The sequence below is a fragment of the Neodiprion virginianus genome, chromosome 7, assembly GCF_021901495.1.
Source record: "Neodiprion virginianus isolate iyNeoVirg1 chromosome 7, iyNeoVirg1.1, whole genome shotgun sequence".
NCBI lineage: Eukaryota > Metazoa > Arthropoda > Insecta > Hymenoptera > Diprionidae > Neodiprion > Neodiprion virginianus.
This window is the reverse complement of record NC_060883.1, coordinates 18,859,108-18,879,077: the sequence shown is the minus strand read 5'-3', so window position 1 is coordinate 18,879,077 and position 19,970 is coordinate 18,859,108. Positions and strand designations below refer to the sequence as shown.

Below are 19,970 nucleotides of genomic sequence, written 5' to 3'. Positions count from 1 at the left end.
TTTAATTATTACTGTTATCGTTTTTGTTACTCTTATTTTTATTCAAGGATGTCGATCATCCTCATTGACACCTGTTTAACTTACGTATAGTTAACAGAGCGTTGGTATCTTGTAATACGGTTAAAGTGGGAGGATTGCGTAACGTTGACATATTTTTCAACGTGTGCGAGCCAGCTGACAACTTTTATCACCGTACTATACCTATAACGTACGGAGGAATTTTTTACGCGCGGAATTTCAATTGTCTTACGGATATTTATTCTATCTTTGTGACTCATCTTTTCTTCATCTCTCCGCGTAATTTTGCTATCTTCTTTTCTCGAATGACGAAGCATATGTTCAGTAATGTTCGTTAATGTTCTTGGGCTTCCGGATAATTGACTTGTTTTCGGTTTGAAATTCGAAACACGAGTTCGATTCCATACGATTTATGCCCAAGGCATTAAGGGATTAACCCGGTCAGGATTTTTCAAAAATCGATTTTCTTCTTTCAATTCCATTTTCGTAATGCGGACAAATTCAACTTAACGCAAAGAAAATTTCTAGTCGATCCGACAAATATTCTCCGAGTTGAGCGTATATTTTCAAAAACGCGACGGAGCGTTTGAAAGTGCTTTTGAAACTTTGAGCGCGTTTTTCTTAAAACTATATTTTCAAAGTCGGTGAGCAAGATTTCTCGAAAACGGTTAAACCGATCGGTATCAAATTTTTACACGAGCTTTACGAATCACTCCCTTTTCACTCCTCGGTCGAAGGTTTTTTTCTCGCCGATAAATATTTTCCGTTTGACGAACGAATTGAGGCGAAAATTTTTATGGAAAATCGAATTTTTTTCTTTTTTTTCTTTTTTTGAAGCCGCCGTTTTGTTCAAAAATTAATATTTTACTTATTCCTCCGGTTAAAGACCAGGTAACACCTCGTGTCGACAAAATATATTTCATCTTTTCATTTCGGATGATCCAGTCCGGAGATATCTCGCTCACCGCAAGACGCCATGTTTTTTTTTTTTTAGAGGAGCTTGAAAAATCAATGTTTTTACAAATAAAAAATATCAGAATGAAGTTCAATGTTAAACCCCCAATATGTGTATGTAAATTCTTATACATATATTAATAAATTGAAATGTCCCTTCGTGAAAAAGCCTTTAAAAATCTCTTCTCTTCAACCCCGACCTCGACGTAAAAATATAAAAAGAGTGCTCCTTTTATTCCATCATTTTATCAGACGGCTAAGTTTAATATGTCGACAACTTTTGTTGTATTACAGGGTTTACGCTACGATACGTCTAGGAATTTAATTCACGAATTCTTGGCTGCATATTTTTATATCGTCATCGCCGAATCGACGCTGATGGCCTAATAAAGTCAACGATCCGTATAATTCCTTCTCGTACATGTATTACAGCGTGATGACTTTATTGACGTTGTTGTATATACGTAATATTACAAGAAAATGATTTTTTTCTTTTTCTCCTCCACTTATTTTTCTTAATCGCGTTTAATCACGACGTTTTATTTTATTTTCCCTATTGCGTTCGATCATTTTTTTGTGTGTGTGTTTTTTTTTTGTTTTTTCTTTTGTACCAACGAAATTTTCACAGGAGTGTCCAGATTTTGGGGATATCAGAGCTGAACAATGCGCCAAGTACAACGGAAAATTTTACAAGGGGCAGAGTTATCAGTGGGAACCATTTCCTGATGGTGAGTATTTACTTTATTTTTACGCGTATATATGATATTCTATAATTTTTACGACACAAAAGCTTTTTTTATTTATTTTTTTTAACTTCTATTTCTTTCATTTCGAGGGCGAAATACCGGTTTCAGCATTTTTAGCGCGAATGAAATACTTGCAGAAATCATGACAAATTTGTTTTCAAATTCAACAACAGATTTTTAGAAAATTTGCTACGAAAATTCTTATCAATTATCGTTACAGATTTCAAAATAACATCTTTGTGTATTGCATTTGGGAACGAAAATGTGACACAAATATGCGCAATTCTAACTCCGCCATATTTAATTTTGAAAGTTTTCCTCAGTCGTATTTTCAACGGTATCTCGATTCCACGCGAAAAAACTAAGTCTAAACAGCTTGGATTACGTTGTATTTCTTTACTTTGGTATTCGATTGTTATTTGAACTGAAAGAATTAATTTGTTGATAGGTCCTAATTATCGCCGCCATGTTGCCAAGCCATGCTCTCACGTTCGTTCCCAATAGCTAAGAGAAATTAATATTGATGGTATTTGAATCTCGTGCAAGCGATTGGCCGTTCACTTAGAAATCAAACGGATGAATCTAGTTCATTAACACTGATTTCGAACGATTACCGTTCATTGTTTTACAGCCTGCCAATCGATTTCCATTCATTTCCAATGTTACCGCTGATTACCAATGATTTCTGAACGCTCGAGGTGATCATCAGTGATTTCCTTATCGGATAGAGTCACAGGTAATCGCAATGAAATCACTGGGAAACACCTGGAACACTGGGAAGTTCATTGGGAATCAATGGGTAATTACTTGGTAAATCGGAAATCAAGTGTAAAACGGACGATGAGATGTGGAAATCAATAGAACGTTAATGAATTGAAACCATTTGACGATTATCGCGAAACGTTATAACGATTTTTAACGCCTGCCAGTCGATCATTATTCCTCAAAGCCATCGTCCGATGTATCAAGCGATTCGATTCTCAATCAATCATCAAGATAAATGAACGAGAGAGTTGTCTTCGCGACAACTGATTCATAGAAACATTATAGATGGAAGACAACGAATTAACATGGATAATAAACAATACGGTTAGACTCAATTGTCGGTCAATTCGACAGAGTCTGCTTAAAGGGTAACACCGCTGCAAAAACAAAAGAAGAGCGCTTTTACCAATGTTTTTTTTTTTGTTTCTTTGGATACAAAAAACGGTTACAGATATTAATGTTTAAAGAAGTTATTAGGCATATGTTTAAGTATGATGCGAAAAATTGTTAAAAACAAATAGATGTACAAAAATTGCGACACCGGAGCAATTCTCGCGAGTCGCGTTGAAATCTGCGGTACGTTGTGTAACTGGTGCAAATTTGAATCCAGGAAGAAAAAAAAAAAAAAAAAAAAAAGACAACCATAGACGGGAAACGATAAACGAACGTGGCGAATATAGTTATACTCGACATTCGTCAAACTCGACAATCCGTTTGAAACAGTAAATGTTATTCAGAAATTTTGCTTCTCTTACTTGACGTGAAAACTTGTTTCAGCTCCGAACGACTGCGCGTTGAACTGCCGGGCTGTAGGAGAGCGATTTTACGCCACCCTGGAACCGGCCGTCCTGGACGGGACGCCGTGTAGAGGAAACCCACGACGACGCTCCCGGGTTCCCAGAGTCCTTGCCGTAGGCGCCGCCGATCGTTGGCTCTGTGTCGGGGGCCAGTGCAAGGTGATTTGCAGATCGCGCCAGCGGCGATAATGCCGTGCCGTTTTTCTTTTTATTATTTTCTTTTTCTTCCACTCGCATTTTTTAACACCACGCTGCTGGTTCCCATTTTTTAGTTTTGAAAACCGGAAATCGGAGGTACGAAACATCGACGATACCTATCGCTTCGTCGATATAATGCGCGAGGTTTAATGCTTTCGATGTTAAATACGAACTTGCACGCGGTGGTGTGTTATGTTTATTGTACGTCGAGAAAAATTTCATTTTTTTTTACGGTAATTAGAAAAATTCGGTAAAACGGGTATCGTAAAAAAAAAAAAAAAACTGTTTGTTGTACTATTTGATGTATGTATGTACATCGGGGTGTTTTTTTTTTTTTGTTAATTGTTTTCTTACGTACCCTTTGAAAAGTTAGTTTTTATTATCAAACGAAGCCTCGTTGAAACCAGACTCGTTAGCAAAAATTGTAAAAGGTGAATCATGTGGTTTGAATTTTTCACACACTCTGACCGATGTATCTGAAAAACTATAGAAGTTAGGAATTCGTTCTTGGTTTCATTTTGTAGATAATCGAGTGTTCTTTAAAATATGTCGTGACTATTACGAGACATTATTTGTATCAGCTTCATTCGTTTTTATTGTAATTCACATCGATTGTAGAGCATATATGTATGTATATATATAGTTAGTGAAAAAGATAACAAAAGAAAACATGGTCAAAACTACTCGGAGCTTTATAGAAAAGATTGAAGATTCTTTTTAAAAAAACGGGACATGTGTAGTCAACAATTTTTTTTTTTTTTTTTTTTTCTTTTTACGAATGAAATGCTATATATGAGAACAAGAATGAAGATAACCGAAGTACGATGTGTGTTCGCTATTGATCAAAAATGACCTTAATGATGGAAATCACCAGCATCGATGTAGACGAAATAGCGAGAAATAGCCGTGAGAAATGTCAAAAAACATTTAAAAGATGGTTAAAACGTGGTTAATTCTCGTCGAAAACGGAGGAAGAAAAATTATTCCGATTCGCGAGTATGAGTATAAAAACAAACAGTGAATTATAAAAAAAAATGAACGAACGTGCTAAAACCTGAAAATATGACCTGAATAATGATTTTTCAATTTATATTCCGTATGAGGATGTTTTAAAAGAGAGAATCTCTTTATTTGCCAAACTCCTTTGAAAAGAATTCTTTTCCCATAGCGAATGAAAAATTTTCGCCACTCCCAGTAGAAAGCGAGAAAGTTGCGTATTAAAAATGAACTCGAAGCATTGCCTACACCAAGATATATTGTTGAACAGTAAAATCAATTCGAAGATATCGATAATTATAATTTTCATTTTTGCACATATTCTCAGACCTCGTTTCCTTTGCGAGGTAATGATAAAATTAATCCTTTCAGGGTCACATTTTTCGTTTACATGAAACGTAAAAATCATCGGCCAACCTTAGGTTCTTGATTATGATTCAGCAGTTGGAATTTAAAAATTCAAAATGGCGGATCCAATATGGTGGCCATTTTTGATTAATTTAAAATTTTTCCATTCAATTTGCACAAAATTGAATGTGAGTGGGTTTCTTAGGTTGTCGGTTACGATTCTGCAGTTGGAATTTAAAAATTCAAAATGGCGGATCCAATACGGTGGCCATTTTTTTTACTAAATTCAACTTTTTTCGTTCAATTTGCACAAAATGTTGAATGTGAGGGGCCTTTTTAATTGGCCGGTTACGATTCTGCAGTCGGAATAGAAAACATTTAAAACGAATAATCTATTGGATTGGCGTCTATTTTCGACCAATCCGACTTTGTTCGTTCAATTTGCACGTTCAACTGCAAATATTCAGTAACGATTGTAATCAAGCAATTAAAACATGACCAAATTTTGCGACCTCGATTCTCCGTCAGAGTCATTTTAAAAATGTGAAACGGTAACTTCTTGTCGATGTTTCGTTAAGCTAACCTCGCAGACCTAAAGGTAACCTGAAAATGTACAAACGCTTTTGAAAATTGCATTCGCAGTCGGTTGGATGTGACGGTGTCGTTGGTTCGGGTCGAGTCTATGACGCCTGCGGTGTTTGCGGAGGTGAAGGAAACAGCTGTCGACTTTTCGAAGGTATTTTTTTAGAGCCAAAATTATCGGCCGGTCATCAGCTCGTGACGACCATTCCAAAGGGAGCAATTTCGATAAACGTCACGGAGATTCGGCCGTCTAAAAACGCTCTAGGTAAAATTTATATTAATTTCTAATTAACAATATTCGTTTTAGAATTTATAAAGTTAAGGCGATAGTTTTTGTGCTTATCTGCTGGAACAAGGCATAAACGTTACAGTTTTTGCCGTACAAAAAAATAAATGAATAAAGAAATAAAAATCCTCCCAAGGTGTAGAATTTTCAACTCAAATTTTAGAGGTGCCTTACGGTTTATGACTTTTTTTTTTTTTCTATCACGTGTTAACGAAATGGGTGATTTATATAAAAAAGTCCCAATCGGAAACAGTCCAATTCATTCATCCGTTCAACTTTGTTTAAACTGATAAAGATAAAATTTCGTTTCTCGATCACATTTTTATTCATAATTGTAAATATATTCTTCATCATCTTTATATCTTTTCGTCTTTTCCCCATTTTTTTCTCTCACTATTCCGACCCTTTTAAATCCTCGATGAAAGTTTTAACGGTAATAGTATTTTCGCCTTCGTTTCTGTCTCAAGTTTCGTTCGTACGAAATGTACACATAACTCATATTATGCTATACGTATTACATAGATGTATACGCAGAAATTAACATACTATACGCGCGTATTGTTGTATACCTTGTACACGTATATGTATACATGTATAAATTACGCGTGCGTGATGTTATAAGTCAAGAATTCTGTATATAATGCATTACTCATGCGGTGAATTGGAGGCCTGAAAAGGAAGAAAATTTCTTTTTTCCACAATTCGCAACACTATTATTGTATGTATATACGTCCATGTGGTAATACACAACACGTAATTACATGCACATACAGACAGATCTGTGTAACGTCTATTCAAATTTATTTTTTTATTTTTGCATACGCGAATATAACGGTAGAATTATAAAATTTTTCGAGTACTTGCTTCTTTATTCTTCCTCTCTTGTGATTGTTTCTGAATTTTTGTGTCTTTTAATCTTTGCAATCCTTTTTTCAATCGTCTCAAAATTCGTTCATTTGCATTTGAACTTGTGATCGACTCTTGAAAAGTATAGCTGCGTACAATATCTAAAACTCATCGACGATTTATTATAAATTGGACGGTAGTTTTTCGTGTATTTTTCCTTCATTGTATGTATTCTCTTTCGATAACTTTCTACGTTAGAATTGTTCAAATTCTCTAATTCGTTAGCCGGCAATTTATTTTTACGTCTGTGATAAATGAGAAGTGAAATACTTTGCGCAAAGTTTAAAATAATTTCCTTTTCTTCACTTTTTATACAAGTACATAATGTTATATAGAAGTATACGAAGTTAAAGAAACAGAAATTTGGAATTCGAGAATCTTGACGTCATAATTACACACATACCTTCTTTCTTTACACTCCATACACTTGTATTTTTATTTCTTACCAAAAATTTCTTGTATACCCAGCTGTGCAGTTGCAAATTGTCACATACACTTCAAACATTATACGCGAAAAGTTAAATACGATACTAATATTTTTTATTATCGTACATGTATAAATTTTTCTCTCTTTTACATTGCAGAATTAAATTTTTTCACAGTGAAAATAATTTCTGTCATTATGTAACTTTATGAAAAAATTGTAAATTGTAGTAGTTTTTAATACATTTTGGTAATAATTAACCTTGTTCCAACAGGTTAGGTTTATAAAAAACTCGACAGTGCTCGTTTCGACGAATCAACAATTTAAAAATATTCGATAAAAAATTATATCCATATCAGCGATTGATGTATGAAAATCGAGCGTTAAAATTAAGCTATCAGTTCTACAATTACCTCTGTGAAAAAAGTAACGAAATATCAAGGAAAATTGCGTAAGAAAATTACGACGGTCTTTCAATGCTAATTTGGAAAATTGTATAAATTTTTGTAGAAAATAATTTTTTTTTTTTCTCCGCGGTTCAGTTTCCTTATTTCGTTTTTAGCATTGAGAGGCGCGAATGGCAGCTTCATACTCAACGCTCCGTCTCCGTCGTCTTTGCTGAGTTCGTCTGGAGCTTACGAAGGTGCCGGGACTGTTTTTTCATATCGTCGTGGAAACCTGATGCATGCCGAAAATATTTGGACCGAAGGTCCACTCGAAGAGCCCGTAGACCTAATGGCGAGTTAATTTTATTCACCTTTTTATTCGACAATTTTGAATTTGACTCTATGTTTCCATAGTTGGATTGTTTTTCTTAAACCCTAATTTTTTTTTTCCACGCAGATTTTATCCGAAGAATTGAATCCAGGGATATTGTATAAATACATGCTGCCGGTTGAGGAGAAATTTGAAGACATCGCGATGCTCGCACCGCCTGTACTCGTTACTGGTAATTAAATTACATCTCGTTTATACAATATGTTACATATTAGGCAAGACGATGCAACCGAAGAAAAGCGAGAATAAGAAGGAGATGAAGAAGGAGAGAAAAAACAGTGTTGCAATTCTAGTTAGTGCAATTACAGAGGAATAGACAAAGAAAGAAATTAACGTGTTTCCTTAGGTCCCAATGAGAAAATCGGCAACGAAATTCCGGAACATTCTGCCCACGTTGTGACGCCGCCAGTGGATCCCAATATGTAAGTATTATATAAAGAAACGAAGAGAAAATCAAAATGGATATCGAAGAGGTGTATTTACTGACTTTGAACTCGACCTCCGCGACTAAAGGACCAAGTCCGAAGGTGGTAAGGATGCTGCTTCGGGTCGTATAGACGACGAGGCCGTTGATAAAAGGAACTCGAATCAATCTAACGCGATAGGAAAAATGGCCGGCGATCAACCGATGCAGAAAAAATTGATTGGCAAGGATGAACGAAATAGGAAGAAGAACAGGAAGAAGAAAAAGTTCTTCTGGAAAATAGCCTCATTGTCTCCTTGCTCCAAGGCCTGTGGCGGCGGTGAGTGATTGAACTTTTCTTGGCGTTTATGAAAAACTGCAAAACTGTGGATCACGGAGTAGTAGGAAGGAGACAACGGTAAGAAGAATTATCTGAATGCGATTTGAGCGCCTCTTACGGAAAAAAGTGAAGTTTTCGCCGTAAAATGTAAGAAAAAAAGGGCGGTGATCCTAACCTACAAACCATCGTGCCGTAAACATACTCCGTAAATTCGTAAAATACGCATTCAAAGTGAGCGAAAACCGGTGAAAACTGAGTAATTGCTTTTCCAACCAGCTTTAAATCCGAGGAAACGGTGGAAAATGGCGAATCGTAAGATTATTGGGAGAAGGGAAAAGAACGCTATACGGGCTTGGCCGCAAGAGGCGCTCAAATCGCATCTTGACAATTCCTCTTGCGTTGCCCCAAAAACCGGGCCAACTTTTGTTGTCTTCTTCTTACTATTCCTTGCGGTGGATTATGCCGAACCGCAACATGGCGTCGAAAAGAAGTGAGATAAGTCAGCTGACAGTTTATTTAGGGGGAGTTGTACGATTATCGAGATTCCGAAATATTCGTGCAACACGTCAGACTTTTATTTTGTTAAATCGAATCGACGTTGAGACAAAAATGAGATAACAAACAAGTTTTATAATCAAATACGGGAGCCCTGATCATTCTGCATTTTCTGCTGCCAGATGGCGTTGCGTCTTGATAGGAAAAAATTCTAGGATAAAGGCTTGAAAACTAAAAGTGAATTTCATTGAAATTAGTATATCGCCCCTTAGGGTCGAGGAAAAAGTTTAAAAACCAGAAATTCAATCAAAGGAAGATTGCTTTAAAATCCAGTCAAACTTTGTTCAGAAAGTCTTTTAATACTAAAATCACATTTGTATTAGCCGTCGGGAATTATTTTGATTGCGAACAGATTCTCTACAATTCGCCTATAACGTGAATTGCTGATAAGTTGATCACGCACTTATTTCATAATAATCCAGTCAGTAGACGATGTAAAAAAACAAAGCAAAAAAATAAATAAATAAAATCGTGACACTCTTTTTATTATAGAGAATAATTCAATCATAACAAGGGTGAGATTTTTGGTGTTGAAAAAATACGGCGAATTTGCACTGCTATGGGTACAATAATTAAATGTGCAGCTGGCGTATTTTTTTTTTTTCTGAACGATGTGAACGCCCCTCGTGTTTCGTAACTTTCATAGACAGTGCACCAGTTCTTGTATGAACGCTGGTGAGAGTGATGGCGTGGAAAATGATGCTTGTTCTCGGAAGGCCTGCAGGTCACCCCGTGTCAACGGGCGAAGATAATTTCATCAAATTCCTATGTTTTCCATGGCGTATGCATAAGCTGTAATACGCATAAATATAGATACTGACGCAGTGGAACCGCGCTGCTGTGCAACAGGCTCTTCCTATATAATATTACACACCGCATATTAGTTACAGCAATAACGATAATTCCTCTAATCACTCTCTCCAATATATTTCCTTTCTTATTTCTTGCGAGCTCCAGTTTGTGGCTCATCACTGCCGTGCCTAATCATGACCTGCAAGCCGGGTATTATTTTATTATTTTTTACACCCATAGAACCCATGGACGCCGTTCTTTAAGTAACAAGACCACCCGATTCCGCTATCAGCTCGTAAACCATGCGAGTTATGAGGGAAAACAAAATTGTTGAAGAGTTTGAAAGGGGAAAGTAATAGAAAACAAAAATAGGAACAGCTTTTACACATGTTTTAAACTGTTTCGCGGCGTGTTTTGTTCTAGGTCGATTTTTAAATACGAATTAAAACCCTCCTTCCAAATAACGTAAAATTCAACTTAGCACTAATTCACATTTCGTTAATTTTTATTCAAAGATTTCGATTCTCTCTGGATCATAAATTCATCTTAAAAATTGAAAGACATCGTCTACGCGATTAGAATACTACGCACTCTTCAAAAATCTGTGACTAAAAATGGTATCCTTATTGTAAAACCCGTAAATCTTTTTGTATTCTGGGAATTTTTCGTACTCCTTTTTGCGATTTTGTCCATTCATTATCAAATATTTTTCTTCGCAGGCGTGCAATACGCGACGTTCAAATGCTTCCGAGAAAGCACGCAGGCAACGGCGCCCGAAAGAAGATGCAAAAACGTTGCTCGACCACCTTCTCCACCGCCTTTAAGGTGCAACACGCTGCCGTGTCCCGCAAGGTTTGGAATTTAAAATGTAACCTCACTGAAATCGGTCAAAGAATTATCAAAAGATCGATTTTATCGCTGAAAACTGATGAATCTGTAAAACCCTCTCCATAATTATTAGCTACGTCATACGCTAAGTATTCGAGAAAAACCAAAAGATTTTATTCAACAAATGAAAACTGTTATTTAAAAAAATTTCGCGTAAATTCTAATCCCAAAATACTTTTTACCATTGTCAAATTTTCCCTAGAATCCCCTATATGCATAGTATAATCAAAGAATATGCAAATTGTATGTATGGTACAGAAGAGATTTTCAGAATTCTAACTTTTTTTGGGATAAAATCCTATTTTTGTAATTTTTAACCCATTGCTATCCTCTATTTTCGTTTCTGATCATTTTCTTTTCCTTTTTTCTTCACTTTCAACCGAAAATGCGTAAATTCTTTCATTCGCACAGATGGCGAGCCGGTCCGTGGAGTCAGTGTTCGGTGACTTGCGGCACCGGAATTCAGACCCGAAAGCTCGAATGCGTTCAGGAGTTGAACCCCAAGTTGACAATGCGCGTTGCTTCCGGTGCTTGCATCGAGAAACCCGATTTAAAAACGACCACTCAGTGCAGGCTAACTTCCTGCATATTTCCTCGGGCTCCTCCTGAGGCGAGACAAATGCATCCGCAGGTCGAAGCCATCCCGAAGGAATCCCATTGGACGACCGGAAATTGGGGAGAAGTGAGTGCAGATTGACGTTTTATTTACTTACACTTAAATATGTCGGTTTGTGTTTTAACTATTCTCCATTATTCGTCGGTGGTTAATTTTTAGCAATGAATTTTAACGCGTTTGTGAAAACGACAGCGATAATAAATCAGGGAACGTGAGGTTTTCCTTTTCCATCGTGCAATCGGAAGATCCAATTTTTCAAAATAGTAGCTCAGTTATACTGTAATACTGTAAATTCGGGCTGTGCAAGTAATGAATTATAATCGTAGACTTTGATTAATCGTTATTCCCAGTTAAACGATTAACCGATTAATCTTAAACAATGACGATTATTTGAAAAGGTCGATTGATCGACTAACTGGTAAAAGGTTCAATCAAACTATATACTGTTCTAATATTTTTGGAATTTTTCAAAAGTTTTCGACGACCGAATAAGAAAATCAGGATTAAGTTTATCGTTGAAAAATCATAAAAATAACGTAATATTTCGTTGTTTACGAAAAACTAGATAAATTGAACAATTTCTCAGGATTTAAGTTATCGTGAAATTATATTATGCAAAAAAATCGAGAAATTCCGGACCCTTATGTTATCTTTATTATTTTTTCTTTCCCGTCCTTTTCGTCGCCAGTGTTCGAGCACCTGTGGTCCGGCGATTCGTAAACGAGAGGTGATATGCATAACAGCAGGATCGACAACCTGCCCCGATGAAACAAGACCCGCGAACAAAACAACTTGCGATTCTTTACCCGAGTGCAACAGGATCCCTGCTCAAAATGCGCCCTGGCTGTACACAGACTGGTCGTCTCAGGTGAAAGACAATAGACAGAAGAAATAAAAAGAAAATGGCGAAACACTGGCGTATAATAATGGTGATAATAATAATAATAATGTTTTGTTTCTTTTTTTTCTATATAATGCAGTGTTCCGCTGAGTGCGGAATCGGTTTGCGAACTCGTCAAATCGTCTGTAGTGACGTTAACGAGGTGTTTTGCGACGCCTCGAAAAAACCAAACCTTGTCCAATCTTGTACCGGAAATGGTACACACTGTGACCGGATGCGGTATCAGTGGTTCGTTGGAGCTTGGAGTCCGGTGAGTAGATTGCTGAGACAAATTCTGTATTGATCAGCATGATCTCTATTAGACGAGGAATGGAAAAGAACCCGATGGAAATTGAAATTAATGTATTACTGGCCTGATTTCTGTTTTTCGGATTTTGAAAGTCATGCGTGCAGTAAAGGCAAACTACGCGAAACACAGAGAACGTTGGAATTCACTTGATATCTTCATCAAAAATCCCAAAAAATAATTACAAAGTATAAGATTCGGCACAATTATACATATAATATCGAAGTTTCCTTTATTTCCTTAACTTTTTAACCGGAATTTGTAATTCTACGTTGAGTGAATAGTTGCAGTCTATCGTTATTGTTATTATTAATTATCATCACCGAGTGATTGCAGCTTTATACTGTTTTCGTTTAATTAATAATTCCTGTCTTGCTCTGTGGTGGATTAAATGGTTATTTGGATGAAAAATTTTATCAGTGTAGTCGAGTACTGAAGTGAACAAAAATAATGAAGTCCCATTTCTTCTTAACATCAGAATTTTCAAAAATTGAAGCAAGTACGGTTTAATGAAAAATACAACAGTACGACGTGACCCATGTCACGTTGCATCGGTTATGAATCCATATTTTACAAAATACAATACTATTGCAGTAAAATTCAATTAATCTTAAGTTATTGTTATATTTGCAATTAGCTCATACACGGAAAAAGAAAGTATAAGACCCAATTGTTTTAAATTTCTCTGCTTTACTGGGAAATGTCCCCATGACGTCATAGCCTAGTTTTCGGCGCCATTTTGTTGCCACATAACCTAAGTTCGCAATTTTTTTATTGTAATTTTTCGGGTTCCAAATTATCAATGTCATATAAATTAATGACATATAATCAATCGTACGCTTGTTCAACCAACCATACGCGGAAAACACGGACAACGGTCAGCTGTCACAATTTAGTCGTATCTTACGTCACAGAACGTGACGTCATATCAAGAATAAATCCCTACCTATAAATATCGATCTTTACGGCTTATTCGAAAATAATACAACTATAATCTATTTGTTTATTTTTCAACCGATGTTATGGACAACATTTTTCACTCATTATTTCGATTTATTGAAAAAATGTTAACAATTATGGGAATAATTTTCCAGCCAAAATGACGGTGTAATGGCAATAGAATCCAGACTAATGTTTTCAGCATGATATGGATAATTCGAAATTACCCGTGATGCTTCGTTTCACCGATTTCACTTACCTTTAATACAGTGCACCGTTAGCTGCGGTCCCGGTTCTCAGCATCGCGACGTGGCTTGCCTAGCGTCAAAGGGTGGCGATTTGAAAATCGTCGGGGAAACCAATTGTCGCGAATTGACGCGGCCTGAAACAGATCAGAGATGCCTAAGGCCGCCGTGTCCCGTAGAATGGTTCACATCCGACTGGTCCGAGGTAAATTACTAATACCAATTCGAGAACCATTTCGATTCACAAATTTTTCACCATTTTTAACCCTCAGTGCACCCAGAGCTGTGGGGCCGGCACGCAGAGCCGAGTTGTTCGTTGTCTTTTCGAAGGAGTTCCGACCACCGGTTGTGCAAAATCTAGCGAACCAAAATCTCGAAGAACGTGCGAAAAGCAGCCATGCAAATCGAAGGCCAATTTCGACATTCCGCCGAAACCACCGAAAAGTAAGAAATTTTGCGACGAGAAACTAATTATTTACTGCAAAAAATTTCTCATTTATCGTTAAATGTAATGTTTATACGTTTTTTTTTTTTATTGAAAAAGAAAAAGAATACAGAGAAATAGGAAACGATGTAGTTAGAATTAGTTCTATTATTATTATTTTTTTTCTTTCTTTACTGTTAATTGATATCACTATCATTATAATGTATAACATAATGTTATTTGTTTCCAGAGGTTCACGAAAAGTCCGACTGCGTTGACAAATATCCAAATTGTAGTCTGGTCTTGAAGGCTCGATTGTGTCGAATAAAGTACTACAAGCATTCCTGCTGCGGCTGCCGCGACCATCTATGAGTGAAGTCGAATAAATGTCAAACTTTTTTCAAACTCATTTTCGCCACAATCCGTTGAATTCTGAAAACGAAGCCTGCGTATGTCGGTATAGTCGTAATTCGTATTCTTTTACCTTTTGTCGCTTTAATTAAATTACAGTGCGAAAGAAGAAGAAATAGCCAGTGGATAAATAAGGTGTGAAACGCCTGTTACGATCATAACAAAATACGGAATCTCATTTGTTGCAAAGAAACAAAAAAATAGATTTTATTAGAATTTAACTCTCGTAATATTGCAAAATTTATTTTTCTTTCAATTCCCTTAGATTGCATCTTGTCGCGCATGAACAGTATTTGCCAATATCGTTATTTGGCTGTATAAGTGACAAAACGATATTATATTAACGATTAAAGATCTTTCGACGGGCTTGTATGTATAATATTATACCTATATAAGTACAGTTAATTGTAATAGTACGAATTTCTATTTAATATAATATTTAAAATTTATTACTATCTATTATGTATAAATTATCATTGCATCACACTGTCATCAGACTTTATCAATATCGTATTCGAGTATAAATTATTATACACGATGTAGATTAGTTTCTAACTAAAAGCATAAAGATTTTTAGAAACAACTGAGATGTGAGAAGATTGACTGTCGCTTTCTAGAATTTTTCTTCTTTTCTAAAGTGACGCACGCGAGGTAATTACGGATTTCAAATCGCGTGAAACGTAAACGGCGGTTTTTGTTATTTCTCTTTTTTACTTTTGTCAGTCACTCTTCTCCCTGCGAGATCTATCAATCAGTTTCTTCGTTTATACTTACCTTTTATAGGTATTCGAAGGGGATTATGACGCGCGCTATTCACAAACGTATATAGATGCATACATGCATGTACTTCTTTTTAATCGTAGCTTATAAATCACAGTCATATTATTCCGCGTTTGAAATTATAATTCAGCTAAGCGTATGTAACGCTACTACTACTGCCTGACTGTCTTGTGATGGTCGTTTATTCATGTGGCTGACAGAGTATGATGATGGAATATGTATATGTATGCGGCTTGCCGAGAGATTCGTCGCGGCAATTAAAAAAAAAAAATATACTCGCATATATGTATATTTTTTCACATCGCTGTATTTCAACACCCAGGTAAAAATAACTCTTTTGCACGCAGAGATGCGCGATAGTGTGACGAATGGCAGATCTATTCAACCTGATAACTCTTTGGAATTTATAATTTAAACGCTGTTTTCTCCCCCTTTTTCCCACCTCCTCTTCTTCTTTTCCAACAAACTTTCATTCGTTATGCCTAGTTAAAATGAAACGTGAGAGTAGAATTACATGAAGATTTTGACGACAATAAAGTTATGATTAATTATTCTTTGCACCTAAGAGAATTGAATAATTATGAAAAAAATTAGGAACATTGACTTATCGCGATGAATAATTACTCTTATAACTTGGCAAAGTAGGAAAACAAAAGAGTTTCTCACTACTAATCAAGGTATTGAAATTTATGCGTCGAGGTTCTTGTTTCACCTCCTGATTTCTTTTCAATGTCAAGTATCAGGCTATTTTGCTTCAATCACTTCGACTGATAATCGTACATAACTTCTCAGAGTGGATGAAAGTCATGAAACTATGTATAGGCAATAAGATATATAATTGTGATGTAACGCGATGAACGAAGCGTGTCGATAGTCGGTAATTAATTACTACTAATAAATATTAAATTAACGAGTTGTAGTATAATTGATTAACAATAAGTGTGAAAAATCTGTAAAAGTGAAACAAAAGAAATTGAATATTCAATAGCATCTACACGATTTATATCAATACAATATGTAATGCTTTGAATTGTAATAATTGCGACAAGTGCAGTTAAATATCATTATTTATATGCTTTTTAAGTGTTAACGTGATTATTCGACAAAAAACAATATTGCGAGATTAAAAGCTTTGTTGACATTTAGATAACAGCAATCAAACAATGCATGCATGTATTAGCATCAGTTCAGTCTACGTTATTAAAACGCGAAAACCGAAACTACATCGCATTTTTATACTTTCATTGGAAATATATAAATTTTTCTTCAACCGTAGACCGAATATAATAGTAAGTAACAGGAGCAATCAAATTCAATTTTTATACAAATAATATAATTTGAACCGTGCTCGCTGATGTATTTCTGTATCAAAGAAATTACTAATATTATGCTTAGCTTTACTAGTATTATACAAATCCGTATTACTGTTACTTAGTTGATAGAATTACATTAAACGATGCATTAGTATTGTATGAAAAACATCGTTTAAAATTATTCAAGCTTACGTGAACTGCCATTAATATAGTATTTTACGACTGTTTGTATATATGTATAATACATAGTATGTATACAATACTTTGGAATTGCAGTCTTATTATAACTAGCAAATATCAATATCAAATTAATGCGCCAGAGAGCATGGTAGTTTAAAAATATATCTTCAACTTGTCTTTTTTTGATTCGAATAGCACAAAAAATTTACTTCGATGCTTATTGACTTTTCACACGCTCCGATGAAATGAGGAAATGGATAAGTTGCACGTTCATGGCGAAAACAAGCGAACAAGGTGGAAAATATAAACATGCTATATATATTTGATATACAAAATAGTGTAAAGTCAATTAGTCTTATCGTAAATACATAATAAGTAATTATAGATGGCAGTTAAGTGACGTGAAAAAAAAATTAATTAATAAAAATGCATGACGATAAGTATATGTTATATAACAGGTTATCATAAAATTTCGTATAATATGTATAAATATATATATTTTATAGAAGAAATAATTTTTCCAAGAGAAACAAATAAGATCCAAACGAACGATATAAAAAAAAAAGAAATTTTATGTAATTAATTCTTGCTTCTTGTTTTTCGATTATCTGTTATGATCATCGGCATTTACTCATCATGAACGGAAAAACATTTTTCATATTTATTTATTTCGTAGGTAGTGCTGGAAAGAAAAATGCAATTTTTGTTCTTTAATACAAATTTAATTCGACCTTTCCTCAATAGTGATTCAATTTTCAGGAGATACCAATACTTAGGACAGTCTTAGTTTTCCTCGTACGGCGGAATATGGCCGTAAATGTTGCTCAGCGAAATTGATGAGTTATTACAAGAAAACGATAAAGCAATGCCTGTTGCTTTTAATTACTCGTCGTGCTTTAACGAATCACCTTTACCGACCCACCTTTCCTTTAGTGGGACATTCAGTCCCAAGTCTCTGAGAGCAGCTTTGATGTCTTCTGCAAGAATATGATCGTGGTTCCGCATGACGGTTTGTAACAGATCTTCGATACCATGCTCCAAAAATTCACGTGACTCGGTTTTATTTCTAACAGACATATTTCTCACAGCCCAAGCAGCTTTTCTTATCACGTTGGTATTGTTTGGATGCGCCTTTATTGTGTCTACGATCATTAATGGTGCACCACAATCGTAAAAAACACCTGCGTTAGATGGATTCCTCAGTGTCAACGCTGAGATACAACCCATTCCTGCTGCAGCAATTGTTTCAAAGTTCTGTAAGTCAGGAAATGATACGGATTTATAAAATATTGACTCAATCTGTGTGAAACTATCGACTGAAATTTACTACCTTAAGTCTGTTAATTGCAGATACAATCAGAGGCACTCCGCCAGATGTGACAATCTGAGCTTTGATATCATCGTTTCCCGCCAGAGCTTTGAGCAACTTCAACGCTTGTCGATTCAGCTTTTCTGCATCAGGATAATCGACCATTACATCGAGGATAAATTTCAAACCACCGGCATCATGTACTGTCTGGCAAAATTCATTTCTGACAATCAGAGATGCCAGAGTGAGCATCAAATCTCCGACAACGCTTTTGTCGTTTTGGAATCCTGGAAAATTTATTCGTTGATTACATTTAAATGTAATTTATATATGTTGTATATGTAATGATAGGGACAATAATTACTTTGAAGCAAAGCAGTCAGCGGAGCAAGGGAATCTCGCGCAATAGCAGTTGCATGTTCGTGGGCTCTTCCATATGCGTGTCTAATATCATCATCTAGTACCAAAGCCCTGAATACCGCACAAATGTCCTTCAACTCGCTTCCCGCCGTTTCTTTTCTGTCTAACAGTTGTTTAAGCTTATCGAGGATGTTGGCTTTGAATATATTTTGCCTGTTCAATTCGTGCCTTATACAACATTCTCGTACCCAACGAAGTACCACCTGCACCGTCAATATGCCCCTCTGGCAGTCCAAAAGTCTGCAAAATGAATTTGTGAAACAGTTTATGCATTGAAAATTGAAGTCGCAAACAAATCATACATTTCTCATACTTTCTGATTCTTCATAGAAAACACAGTGAATAGTAGTACTAACTCTATTTGTAAAGCGATGCCTTTGTCGTCTAATAAATCCGGGTATCCAGTCATTAGAGAAGTGATTGTTTTCAGCGCTGGTACCAGTATCGTGTCATTGTCTTTGGATTCCTCGATTATATCGATCAATGTAGAATAGGCTCCGAGCTTCGCAGCGAGAATACGTCTCGCCATGTCCTTGTTTAGTTCAGTTTCAAGATTCTGTAGAGTTGCAACAATCTCTGTATCATCTTTGTTGCTTGATTTGAAACATTCGATCACTGCATTCAGACAGGCTTCTATCGTTTCGGAGTTGGTAGTAATGACCAAATCCTTAATCACGTTACTCAGATCGATGCCCTGGAAATAAAAGGTTGGGCAATAATGATATCTCTAAAGATATTTGAGACTCGACTCCGAAACGGAGCGGGTTGACTTAGCGAATGGAGAATTTTCTTCTTGGTTAGAAAAACTGTTATTGTTGGATAAAGATTGTTCTATATTCAGGCGAGTGTTAAAAAATACGTACTTGGGCCTCGAATTGTTTGATAGCATCGTCGATCGCTTCTTCGGCCGTCATCGAGAATTCTTCAATATTTTCCTTTACGACTTCGTCGTAGGTTTCTTGCGTTATAACGCGAGCCATGATCGAGTGTTTCTTGCTTAGTTAGTCGAATTGAAAATATGATAAATGTGTACATGGATGCGAATTATCACCAGCACGTCTCGTCCCTGATCAACGATCACTACATTACCATCTTTGGCAATATGAGGCACTTTCAGGCCTTGTTGTTTCTTGTTTCCATCCCTACTTTATTTCCTTTATTTCTTTTCAACAGAAATTCTACGTATTTCAAATCTTCGTACCTGGTGGCGCCACTTAAACCTCGACAGATAACGACGCCTTGCCGTGATTACATCAAATAAAATGTGTGTGTTAGATCATTGCCAATTTGGCATTGTTGGTAATTGTCGCGAGACGTCGAGGTTACGAAAATACGCGCGGGAGCTCTCTCAGGCTCCTCAAACTGCTAGCC

The 19,970-nt window shown here is 35.9% G+C and overlaps 2 protein-coding genes across 6 annotated transcripts in view; one reads left to right on the top strand and one right to left on the bottom strand.

The window, feature by feature from the left end:
- The window catches only part of LOC124308439 (thrombospondin type-1 domain-containing protein 4-like), a 68,762-nt gene extending 50,730 nt beyond the window's left edge, over positions 1 to 18,032 (top strand). For all 5 annotated transcript variants that reach the window (XM_046771157.1, XM_046771155.1, XM_046771156.1 and 2 more), the window contains 14 exons: positions 1,601 to 1,700; positions 3,261 to 3,439; positions 5,465 to 5,669; positions 7,583 to 7,758; positions 7,864 to 7,969; positions 8,144 to 8,219; positions 8,311 to 8,540; positions 10,607 to 10,739; positions 11,187 to 11,457; positions 12,080 to 12,259; positions 12,372 to 12,542; positions 13,788 to 13,967; positions 14,035 to 14,206; positions 14,437 to 18,032. In XM_046771157.1, the coding sequence (XP_046627113.1) occupies positions 1,601 to 1,700; positions 3,261 to 3,439; positions 5,465 to 5,669; positions 7,583 to 7,758; positions 7,864 to 7,969; positions 8,144 to 8,219; positions 8,311 to 8,540; positions 10,607 to 10,739; positions 11,187 to 11,457; positions 12,080 to 12,259; positions 12,372 to 12,542; positions 13,788 to 13,967; positions 14,035 to 14,206; positions 14,437 to 14,558 (2,301 nt within the window). In that variant the 3' untranslated portion in view covers positions 14,559 to 18,032. The remainder of the gene's footprint in view (positions 1 to 1,600; positions 1,701 to 3,260; positions 3,440 to 5,464; positions 5,670 to 7,582; positions 7,759 to 7,863; positions 7,970 to 8,143; positions 8,220 to 8,310; positions 8,541 to 10,606; positions 10,740 to 11,186; positions 11,458 to 12,079; positions 12,260 to 12,371; positions 12,543 to 13,787; positions 13,968 to 14,034; positions 14,207 to 14,436) is intronic.
- LOC124308448 (armadillo repeat-containing protein 6 homolog) lies at positions 17,065 to 19,821 on the bottom strand. Its single transcript, XM_046771172.1, has 5 exons — positions 19,463 to 19,821; positions 18,956 to 19,293; positions 18,544 to 18,839; positions 18,201 to 18,466; positions 17,065 to 18,124 (listed from the first exon to the last, which is right to left on the bottom strand). Exons 1-5 carry the CDS (start codon positions 19,577 to 19,579, stop codon positions 17,753 to 17,755), a joined length of 1,389 nt encoding a protein of 462 aa, XP_046627128.1. The 5' UTR covers positions 19,580 to 19,821; the 3' UTR covers positions 17,065 to 17,752.
- Positions 19,822 to 19,970: the final 149 nt, after the last annotated feature.